A 12363-nucleotide genomic window follows, 5' to 3' on the forward strand; every position below is an offset into this window, starting at 1 on the left:
GTGTGCAGGGTTGTTGGGCCAACTTAATAAATGGGATACTTGCAATGAATGGAGAGCAACAAAGGTTCACTGGATTGATTTCTGGAATAACTAGAGTCCTCAGGATCTTCAACTGGAAACATTAACTGAGTTTGCCTGAGGAAACATGAACTCTGTGGTCAGCTACCAACAACTAGAGAGCCGTCCTGAGCTACCATCTACCTCATTAAAGACGCTCGGACTATCTTTTAATCAGACTTTTAATCAAACATGTTCCCGATGTTGAGGGAGTCCAGAACCAGTGGCCACAGGTTAAGAATTAGGGGCAGGCCATTTAGAACTGAGATGAGGGAAAAAAATTTCACACAGAGAGTTGTGAATTTGTGGAACTCTCTTCCTCAGAAGGCAGCGGAGGCTGATTCACTGGATGCATTCAAAAGAGAGTTAGATAGAGCTCTTAGGGCTAGCGGAATCAAGGGGCATGGGGAGAAAGCAGGGTACTGATTGTGGGTGATCAGCCATGATCACATTGAATGGCAACGCTGGCTCGAAGGGCCGAATGGCCTCCTCCTGCACCTATTGTCTATGTATCTATGCATTTACTGGACTTTATCTTGCGCTAAACGTTATTCTCCTTATTATGTATCTGCACACGGTGGACAGTTTGAGTGTGATCATGTATTATCTTTCCGTTGACTGGATAGCAGACAACAAAAGCTTTTCACTGTACCACGTGACAATAAACTAAACTAAACTAAACAGTTTCTCTTCCCACAGATGGTGCTGTAAAGAATCAGATATTTTGATAGATTTTTTGACTTAGATAGATATTTTGACTTTACACTATATTAAGGAGGATTGATTTAGAACTCATCTACAGCCTCCGTCTCACCCTTCTCTCTCACTTGTACCAGTTACTGTATCTTTACTCTAGGTTATTTTGTTTACTTTAGTGATACTGCACGGAAACAGGCCCTCCGGCCGCACCCACCGGCAATTCCAGGACCCTACACACCCTACACGCACCAGTCGCAATTTACATTTACATATTACATGGGACGACAGATGGCACAATGGGCTAAGTGTTCGGCTGGCAACCGGAAGGTAGCCGGTTCGAATCCCGCTTGGAGTGCATACTGTCGTTGTGTCCTTGGGCAAGACACTTCACCCACCTTTGCCTGTGTGTGAATGTGTGTGAATGTGTGTGAGTGATTGGTGGTGGTCGGAGAGGCCATAGGCGCAGATTGGCAGCCACGCTTCCGTCAGTCTGCCCCAGGGCAGCTGTGGCTACAGAAGTAGCTTACCACCACCGAGTGTGACTGAGGAGTGAATGAATAATGCGATGTAAAGCGCCTTGAGTATTAGAAAGGCGCTATATAAATCCCATCCATTATTTATACCAAGCCAATTAACCTACAAACCCTCCACGTCTTTGGAGTATGGGAGAATCTCGGAGAAAACCCACGGGGAGAACGTACAAACATCGTACAGACAGTACTGCTGTACCACCCTACACCCTTAGTCCTGATGAAGGGTCTAGAACATGAAACATCGACCATCCCTTTGCCTCCGCAGATGCTGTTTGACCAGATAGGTTTTTCTAGCACTTTACCTTTTGCTCCAGTTTCCATCATCTGCGATGTATTGTATCTCCACTGAGAGCTGCCAAGCGTGCTTAAGGTTGGTGAAACCTCTAAATAGAAATGCTGCATCAATACATCAGGACCAAACTCCCTTTTGGTTTTTGCTGTCATTAGTTCTAGCAGCAGAATAATGACATTCAGCCCATCAAGTCTACTATGTCATTCAATCATAGCTGATCTATCTTTCCCTCTCAACCCTATTCTCCTGCCTTTGCCCCATAACCCCTGACGCAATTAACTAACAAGAACCTGTCAATCTCAGCCTTAAAAATATCCATTGACGGCCCCCACAGCCGTCTGTGGCAATGAATCCCACAGATTCACCACCCTCTGACTAAATATAATCTTCTCAATCTCCTTCCTGCAGGTACATCCTTTTATTCTGATACTATGGCCTCTGGTCTTTGACTCTCCCACTAATGGAAACATTCTCCCCACATTCACTCTATCCAGGCCAATCCAGGTGTATAAGTGTCTCACTTTTAAAATTGGGTCAGAACATGAGCAAGAGCAGAACTGTGGGACATGGGTAAGGGATCTATCCACAACAGTAGGGGAGAAACCATATTTGCTGAAAAATTAAGACATCTCGGATGTCCTTGAGTGGAAAGCCTCATCTTGGTAGCGGATGCGGCAGAGATGAAGAAATTGAGAGTGAGGGACGGCATTCTTGCATGAGGCAGGTTGGGAGGAGGTGAAGTCAAGAATGAGGAGGTGCAGTTCTTCCTCCTACAACCATCAATCTGAAGAAGGGCCCTGTCCAGAAACATTGCCTAACATTCCCTCAGCAGAGGACAGATACATTGATATGCAGGGAATGAATGGATATCGATTATGTCCAGGCAGATAAGAGTCTGTCTTGGCATCAATACACACTAGGTGCAGGAGTAGGCCATTCGGCCCTTCGAGCCACCATCGCCATTCACTGTGATCGTGGCTGATCACCCACATTCAGTACCCCGTTCCTGCCTTCTCACCATATCCACTGACTCCACTATCTTTAAGAGCACCATCTAACTCGCTCTTGAAAGCATCCAGAGAATTGGCCTCTACTGCCTTCTGAGGCACAGAATTCCACAAATTCACAACTCTCTGGGTGAAAAAGTGTTTCCTCATCTCCGTTCTAAATGGCCTACTCCTTATTCTTAAACTGTGGCCCTTGGTTCTGGACTCCCCCAACATCAGGAACATGTTTCCTGCCTCTAGCGCGTCCAAACCCTTAATAATTTTATATGTTTCAATTAGATTTCCTCTCATCCTTCTAAATTCCAGAGTATACAAGCCCAGCCGCTCCATTCTATCAACATATGACAGTCCCACCATCCCGGTTATTAACCTCGTGAACCTACGCTGCACTCCCTCAATAACATGAATGTCCTTCCTCAAATTTGGAGACCAAAACTGCACACAATACTCCAGGTGTGGTCTCACGAGGGCCCTGTACAACTGCAAAAGGACCTCTTTGCTCCTATACTCAACTCCTCTTGTTATGAAGGCTAACATGCCATTAACTTTCTTCACTGCCTGCTGTACCTGCATGCTTACTTACAGTGACTGATAAACAAGGACCTGCAGATCTCTTTGTACTTCCCTTTTTTCCAACTTGACACCATTCAGTTAATAATCTGCCTTCTTGTTTTTGCCACCAAAATGGATGACTTCACATTTATCCACATTCAATTGCATCTGCAACAGCATCGTTTTGAGTACAGAGATTGTGGGCCGAAGGGCCTGTACTGTATTGTTCAGTGTTCTGTGTGCTATGCTGCCTGACTTGCTGAGTTACTCCAGCACTTTGTGTTTTGTTCACTTTTAAAATGTTCATGTATGTTTAATTCTTGAGGAAATTGATGCATCTAGTTTTGGCTGACCAACGACTGAATCTTTGAACTCTGTGTAAAATCAGATATTTCTTCCATCCAGCTTCTTTATCACTGCCCACCATGTTACAATCTGAAGAAGGGTCCCGACCCGACTGTCATCTACCCATTTTCTCCAGAGATGCTGCCTGACCCACTCCAGTACGTTGTGTCTACAGTTCCTTGTGCCGCCATTTTACTGCTCCACTATGAAATCTCCTCAAGGTGTGCCTACGGTGAAGCTCTCTCTCCAAAGGGAGTTCTGTGAGACCCTCTCTCACTGCTCCCCCTCTGTGATCCCTGCTGCTCTCCAGTTTTATGTCCAAGTTCTGACCTGGACTCGCTACTACAGCCATGTGTGTTTCCTTAGCACTTGTCTGCGCCGCCATCTTGTGTCACATGGCTTCCAGCTCTGTATCTAGTCTGTATCTGGCCACTTTGTGCCAAACCATGATTTCAGGTACGTCCACTCAATCCATACCCTGCATTCTACACTCTCCTCCTTGCGCCGTTACCTGCAGACCGTCGCTCTGTCTCTCCCGCACCTCTGGGCCTTAAGGGCCTGTCCCACGAGCATGCGACTCCATGCGGCAAGCGTGACCTAACGTGGTCGCTTGAGCCGTACGGCCTCGCGGGGCCGGTCCCACTTCGATTGCCGGAGCCGTATGGAGTTGTGCGGAGCTGGTCCCGACATCGCGCGGGGCTCTGAAAAACTGACCGTGTTCAAATATTCCGCGCGGCAACGGCCTGACGGCCCGCAGCCGCCTCGACACCGTACGCACCGCCTCGATGGGCGTACACAGCATCTTGACGCCGGACACAGCATCTTGACGCAGTACGTCACGCGTGAACTTCCCGCGGACTTCGCTCAAACTTCATGTCACTCACTCGACCTCCGCGCGGCCCCCGCTTCCGGTTTGGTCGTGCTTGCCGTATGCAGGCGTATGCTGGTGGGACCGGCCCTGTACGGGGATCACTCGACCTCCGTGCGACCTCCGCGCGGCCCCCGCTTCTGGTAAGGTCGCGCTTGCTGCATGCAGGTCACATGCTCGTGGGACAGGCCCTTTACTCACCCAGACCAGACCTGGATGGCGGGTGTATGGAACAAGCTTCCGGAGGAGTAGTTGAGACAGGTACTATCGCAACGTTTAAGAAACATTTAGACAGGTTACGTGGATAGGACGGGTATAGAGGGATATGGGCCAAACGCAGGCAGGTGGGACTAGTGTAGAAGGGACATGTTGGTCAGTGTGGACAAGTTGGGCTGAAGGGCCCGTTTCCACGCTGTAAGAACTGCAATGGACCTCAACTTTATTCTCCGCCAAATCCGCCCAGTCTGAAGAAGGGTCCCGACCAGAAACGTCACCTATCCCTGTACTCCAGGAATGCTACCCGCATTGCTGAGTTACTCCAGCACTTTGTGTCTTTTTTTGATAAACCAGCATCGCCAGTTCCTTGTTTCACCATATTACCGAGTTTATAATCATTGAAAGAAAACAAGAATGTCCACTGTTTGCAGCAGGGATAGGCAATAAGGGCATTGCTGTTCATTATCTTTATTTACACTGTTTCTCCAATTCATGGTGTTCCAGCTGCCGATACTCGAAGGTCAGACGATTTGTCTGTCTGCCGCTGGAAACGATGCGCACCACGGTGTTCTCACAGCTGATCTTCATCGGTGCTGCAGAGAAAGATTGTTCCGACGTTCATCATATCTAGCAGCAGAATTAGGCCATTTGGCCCATCAAGTCCATCCCACCATTCAATCACGGCTGATCTACCTTTCCCTCTCAACCCCCTCCTCCCACCCTCTCCCTATATTCCCATTGTTAAATGTAATTCAATGAAAGGACGTTGAACAGGCATGTCAAGGTAATGGAAGTGTGGACAGATTTGAAAGAATCGGACGGCAGACCAAACAATAAAAGCCCCCCATACAAATTGCTGAAGTCGCTCAGCAGGTCAAACAGTATCTCTGGAAAACATGGATAGGTGATGTTTATGGTCAAGACTAAAAACGTCACCTGTCCATGTTCTCCAGAGATGCTGCCTGACCCGCTAAGATATTCCAGCACTTTGTGCCCTTTTGCGTAAACAGAACCTGCAGTTCGAAACAATAACTACAGTTCTAATAATCTAGCTCCGACACTCATATATTGCTGAAGTGTTGCGTTAGTAACTTAAGGGAGGCACGGTGGCTCAGCGGTCGAGTTGCTGCCTCACAGCGCCAGAGACCCGGGTTCAATCCTGACTACGGGTGCTGTCTGTACGGGGTTTGCACGTGGTCACAACCTGTCCAAGTCCTTTTGAAGACTCCGTGCTTCCTCAAAGGACTCCACCACCGTGTCAGCGCCCACCAACGATCACCCGTACACTAATTCTATTCTACACACTAGGGATAATTTACAGAACCCAATTATCTACAAACCTGCAAGTCTTTGGAATGTGGAAGGAAACTGAAGCACCCAGAGAAAACCCATGCGGTCAATTTAGCGTGCACAATTACAACACATGATATTGGTTAGTGTGCAAAATGAGAGCACATGGTACTGGGGGTAGGGCATCGACATGGATAGCGGACTGGTTGGCAGACAGGAACCAAAGAGTAGGAATTAACGGGTCCTTCTCAGAATGGCAGGCAGTGACTAGTAGGGTGCTGCAAGGCTCAGTACTGGGACCCTTGTTATTTAGATACATAGATACATAGAAAATAGATGCAGGAGTAGGCCATTCGGCCCTTCGAGCCTGCACCGCCATTCAATATGATCATGGCTGATCATCCAACTCAGTATCCTGTACCTGCCTTCTCTCCATACCCCCTGATCCCTTTAGCCACAAGGGCCCCATCTAACTCCCTCTTAAATATAGCCAATGAACTGGCCTCAACTACCCTCTGTGGCAGAGAGTTCCAGAGATTCACCACTCTCTGTGTGAAAAATGTTTTTCTCATCTCGGTCTTAAAGGATTTCCCCCTTATCCTTAAACTGTGACCCCTTGTCCTGGACTTCCCCAACATCGGGAACAATCTTCCTGCATCTAGCCTGTCCAACCCCTTAAGAATTTTGTAAGTTTCTATAAGATCCCACCTCAATCTCCTAAATTCTAGCGAGTACAAGCCGAGTCTATCCAGTCTTTCTTCATATGAAAGTCCTGACATCCCAGGAATCAGTCTGGTGAACCTTCTCTGTACTCCCTCTATGGCAATAATGTCCTTCCTCAGATTTGGAGACCAAAACGGTACGCAATACTCCAGGTGTGGTCTCACCAAGACCCTGTACAACTGCAGTAGAACCTCCCTGCTCCTATACTCAAATCCTCTTGCTATGAATGCCAACATACCATTCGTTTTCTTCACTGCCTGCTGCACCTGCATGCCTACTTTCAATGACTGGTGTACCATGACACCCAGGTCTCGTTGCATCTCTCCTTTTCCTAATCGGCCACCATTTAGATAATAGTCTACTTTCCTGTTTTTGCCACCAAAGTGGATAACCTCACATTTATCCACATTATACTGCAATTTATAGTAGATATGAATGATATAGACGAGGGAATTAAATGTAACATCTCCAAGTTTGCGGATGACACAAAGCTGGGTGCCAGTGTGAGTTGCGATGCTACAGGGTGATGTGGATAGCTTGGGTGAGTGGGCAGGTGCATGGCAGATGCAGTATAATGTGGATAAATGTGAGTTTATCCACTTTGGTGGCAAGAAAAAGAAAGCAGATTATTATCTGAATGGTGTCAGATTAGGAAATAGGGAGGTGCAACAAGACCTGGGTAAGCTTGTATATCAGTCACTGAAAGTAAGCATGCCAGTACATCAGGCAGCGAAGAAAGCTAATGGCATGTTGGCCTTCATAGCGAGAGGATTTGAGTATAGGAGCAAGGAGATCCTACTGCAGTTGTGCAGGGCCCTGTGTGCAGCTTTAGTCTCCTAATTTGAGGAAGGACATTCTTGCTATTGAGGGAATGCAGCGTAGGTTCACCAGGTAATTCCCGGAATGGTGGGACTGACATATGATGAAATAATGGGTTGACTGGGCTTGTATTCACTGGGATTTAGAAGGATGAGAGGGCATCTTATAGAAACATATAAAATTCTTAAGGGATTGGGCAGGCTGGATGCAGGAAAAATGTTCCCAATGTTGGAGAAGTCCAGAACCAGTGGTCACAGTTTAAGAATAATCAGTAGGACATTTAGGACCGAGATGAGGAAAAAAACATCCAGCCGGAGAGTTATGAATCTGTGGAATTCTCTGCCACAGAAGGCAGTGGAGACTAATTCACAGTATGTTTTCAAGAGAGAGTTAGATTTACCTCTTAGGGCCAGCGGAATTAAGGGATATGGGGAAAAAGCAGGAACGGGGTACTGATTTTGGATGATCAGCCATGATTATATTGAATGGCGGTGCTGGCTCGAAGGGCCGAATGGCCTACTCTTGCACCTGTTTTCTCTGTTTCTCTGTCACAGGGAGAAGGTGGAAACTCCACCACTGAGTTACTCCAGCACTTAGTGTCTTCCTCCCTCTCCATCTATGAACTTTTTTAGTTTAGTTTAAAGATACAGCGTGGAAACAGGCCTTTCGGCCCATCGAGTCCACGCTGACCACCGATCACCCCGCACTTTACCACTATCCTACACACACTGGGGACAATTTACAATTTTTCCAAGCCAATTAGCCTACAAACCTGGATGTCTTTGGACGGTGGGAGGAAACCGGAGCACCAGGAGAAAACCCACGTGGTCACAGGGAGAACGTACAAACTCCGTACACGCAGCACCAGTAGTCGAGATCGAACCCAGGTCACTGGCACTGTAGCAACTCTCCTGCTGCGCCACCGTGCCGCCCCTGTTGGATTTATAGAATGAACTTGTCTGACCTGATCCACTGAACGGATGGCAAATTTCGCCCATTGGAAGCATCCTGCTGGGGTCCAATGTATTTCCTCCCAAAAGCTGCACAAAATCAGTTGCTCCACCACAGTTCTTAACGGGTATCTAAAAGGAAATGCACAGTGAAATCCATGAAGCTTTTCCAGTTGCAATATTCCACAACAGATATAACAGAAAACAGAACAAAATAGTGCACCCAAGAGCCAAGCGGCCCAGAAGGCATTGGCAAGTCAGTCAAGCCAAGTCAAGTTTATTTGTCAAATACGCATACGAGATGTGCAGTGAAATGAAAAGTGGCAATGCCTGTGGAATGTGCAAAAAACTACAAAACAGAATAGAACAGGATCAGTAATTACATATTGGTGAGAAGAAAAAAAACCAAGCAATTTAAAAAAGACACAACACAAAATTGCCTGACCATAGCAGCTGGAACAGTCTGTTGCTGGGGTGGAAGGGGTCCCCCATAATGTTGCTGGCTCTTGATAAGTCTGGCTTAATTTTCAGAAAGCCTTTTGATAATGAATGAATGATGAATGAATGATAATTTATTGTCACATGTGACATGTCACAGTGAGATTCTTTGTCTTGCATATGCAAGGTATGCAAAGAGTTACCACATAAAGGGCGCGACAAAGTTACTAAGTATTTCATTAGGTGCCACACGTGAGGCTACTAAACAAGATTGGTGCCCATGGTATTACAGGTAAGCTACTAGCAAGGGCAGAAGATTGGCTAACTAGCAGAAGGCAAACAGTGGGAATAAAGGGGGCCATTACTGGTTGGTGGCCGGTGACCAGTGGTCGGTGTTGGGTCTGCTACTTTTTACATTATATGTTAATGATCTGGATGATGGAATTGAAGACTTTGAGGCCATGTTTTGCATGATATGAAGATAGGTGGAGGGGTTGGAGTGTTGAGGAAACGTGGAGTCTTCAGAAGGACTTGGACAAGTTGGGAGAATGAGCAGAGAAGTGGTAAATGTAATGCTAAAGTGGTGAGCATAGCAAAGTGTACGGTCATGCACTTTAGTGGAAGAAATAAAGGCATAGACTAATTTCTAAATGGGGAGAAGATTTGGAAATCGGCGATGCAAGGGGACTTGGGAATGCTGGTGAGGAATTCCCAAAAGGTTAATTTGCAGATTGAGGCAGTGGTAAGGAAGGCAAATGCAATGCTAACATTCATTTCCAGGGGACTAGAATATAAAAGCAAGGATGGAAGGTTGAGGCTTTATAAGGCACTGGTGAGGCCACATTTAGAATATTGTAGTGAGCCGTTTTGGGCTCCTTATCTGAGAAAGAATTTGCTGGTATTGAAGAGGGTTCAGAGGAAGATTACGAGAATGATCACAGGGATGATTGGGTTAACGAATAGGGAGCATTTGATGGCTCTGGTCCTGCACTTGCAGGAAGAGAGGGGATTGCATTGAAACCTACCTGATAATGAAAGGCTTGAATAGAGTGGAAATGGAAGGGATATTACCAGTAATGAAAGAGTCTAGAACCAGGGGGCACAAACCTCAGAATAAAAGAACATACCTTTAGAATGGAAGAGGGGTAATTTCTTTAGCCAAAGGGAGTGAATGTTGTATTCATTGCCACAGAAGCTGTGGAGGCCAAGTCAATGGGCATTTTTAAAGCAGAATTTATATGCTCTTTATTAGTAAGGTGTCACAGATTATGGGGAGACGACAGCAGAATGGGGTTGAGAGGGAAAAATAGATCAGCCATGATTGAATGGCTCAATAATCAAGTTTGCTGACGACACTGTGGTGGTGGGCCTGATCTCAGATAACGATGAGTAGGCCTACCGGGAGGAGGTGGCTGATCTGGCACTCTGGTGTCAGGACAACAGCCTCCTCTTGAACATCAAAAAAACGAAGGAGCTGATCGTGGACTTTAGGAGGGCACATCATCCGAGGACGTACACACCATTGAAGATAAATGGGGATACTGTAGATAGGGTGAGCTGCTTTAAATACCTAGGAGTCCACATCTCTGAGGATATGACATGGACATCACATGCTGCAGCACTGGTGAGTAAGGCAAGGCAGCGCCTTTACCACCTCAGGCAATTGAGGAAATTCAGAGTGTCTCTGAGGATCCTCCCGTGCTTCTACTCAGCAGCTGTGGAAAGCATCTTGTCCGGAAATATCACGATTTGGTTTGGGAACTGCTCTGCCCAGGACAAGAAGGCTCTGCAGAGAGTAGTGCGTTCGGCCAAACGCACTATGGGAACTACACTCGCCCCCCCTGCAGGAACTATACATCAGAAAGTGCAACTCCAGAGCCAACAAGATCATGGGAGACCCCTTCCTCCCCTGCAACGGACTGTTCCAGCTGCTACGGTCAGGCAAACGCCTCCGTTGCCATGCGGTGAGAACGGAGAGGTTGAGAAGGAGTTTCTTCCCAGAGGCCATTAGGACTGTAAACTCCTATCTCACCAGCGACTAACTTTACTGAACCTTTTTACTGTTGTGTGGTGTATTTTTAAAATTGCTGTTTTTTTCCTTCATTTTCCTCGCACAAATATATAATATGTGTTTCTGGTCCATTCTGTTTGTAGTTTGTTTGTTTGTTTGTTTTTTGCACAAAGTCCGCGAGCATTGCCACTTTTCATTTCACTGCACATCTTGTATGTCTATGTGACGAATAAACTTGACTTGACTTGAGTAGACTCGATGGGCTGAATGGCCTAATTTTACTTCGGAGTCACGTGAGTGACTACGTGAAGAACCCGCTCAGTGCGCAGGCGCGGCATTACGCCAGCAGTGCAACAGCGGCAGCGGGAGCTAGGCACTCCCGCAACAGAGAAACGGACCGTCAGGTGAGTATCCTGAGGTCGGGTTTCTTTTACAGGGGAGCCCCTTTTTCTGCTTGTGTTTTACAGGCAGAGAAAAAGGCTCTGGAACAAAACTGTCCCCCGTTCGAGGAGGAACGTTTCCCGTCGGGGGGAAGGGGGGCAGCAACAGGCGGTAGGAGCGACCCGGTGTTCCTCTATTCCCCGACACCGTGCCAAGCCCAGCCCGCTAGCGGGCTGGATGTATAGCCACCCGAAGAGGCATCCGGCAGGTGTTCCCGATTTGGGACGGGACGTCTCTCCACCCGCACGGGGGGAGAGAGAGCCGCCTGAGCCGCTGGAGCGGCTCTCGGTGCAGGTGCCTGCGAGACGCGCTGCTTGAGGGGCGCTCTCGCTACTACAAGGCACAAAAGCTAGGTATGTTGCAAAGCCTACCTGAAGCGTCGTTGAAGATCTGCTGCTGAGGGTGTGCGCGATTTTGGCGCCGTTTAGAGGGGGCGGGTTTAAAACGCGATTTTCTCTAAGCTGTTCCAATCGAAAATGTTCAGCCTAGTTAATTATTAACGAAAAATCGCTGGAAGACCCCGTCGCAAAAGCTATTATTAGTTTTAAAGGCCTTGAATAATAGTTATAGTAGTTTAAAAATCAATCTTTAAACCCGCGACAGCCAGCAACCGCAGGGTCTCATAAAGCAAACCACAGAAGTTAGGTTGTATATTTTTACATTAAAAAGGGCTTTTAAAGAACCCTTTATACAAAGTTTAATATTGCGAGTAGCTCAATTTGGCCCCATTATATCCCGCAGTATTTTTCTCGGCATTTGGGGCACAAATCTACCGCAATGTGAACGTTCTAAACCAGCGCGTTCCACAGGGACCCACTGGAAAGCTGATTTAAAATGGACTTTAATTTGCAGCAATTGAACACTAAATTCCTTCCATTTGGCCTATAAATTAATGTAAATGAGATTTAAAAATCATGTTTTATTGTGAATTATTTGTGAATATTATTTGGACATTTAGGCTATTTAAAAATGTTAATCATTTATTAAGAAATGGATAGATGTTTAGATCTAGTAATTGAAGTCTGAAATTAGCTACAATTAGGTAACTAACTAATTATATGCTTTAATTTCAGGTCATCCAAGTAAGATTATTTTATATTTGTTTCAGAATGCTTCAATCTA

The 12363-nt window shown here is 46.6% G+C and overlaps 1 protein-coding gene across 1 annotated transcript in view; it reads right to left on the reverse strand.

Annotated features, from left to right (window-relative positions):
- Positions 1 to 5021: 5021 nt before the first annotated feature.
- The window catches only part of LOC116971446 (corticotropin releasing hormone binding protein), a 31078-nt gene continuing 23736 nt past the window's right edge, over positions 5022 to 12363 (reverse strand). The window contains exons 6-7 of the mRNA XM_033018615.1: positions 8366 to 8483; positions 5022 to 5162 (exon numbers count right to left, since the gene is read on the reverse strand). Of these exons, the coding sequence (XP_032874506.1) occupies positions 5038 to 5162; positions 8366 to 8483 (243 nt within the window). The 3' untranslated portion in view covers positions 5022 to 5037. The remainder of the gene's footprint in view (positions 5163 to 8365; positions 8484 to 12363) is intronic.

This window comes from Amblyraja radiata, chromosome 3 (assembly GCF_010909765.2).
Source record: "Amblyraja radiata isolate CabotCenter1 chromosome 3, sAmbRad1.1.pri, whole genome shotgun sequence".
Classification (NCBI taxonomy): domain Eukaryota; kingdom Metazoa; phylum Chordata; class Chondrichthyes; order Rajiformes; family Rajidae; genus Amblyraja; species Amblyraja radiata.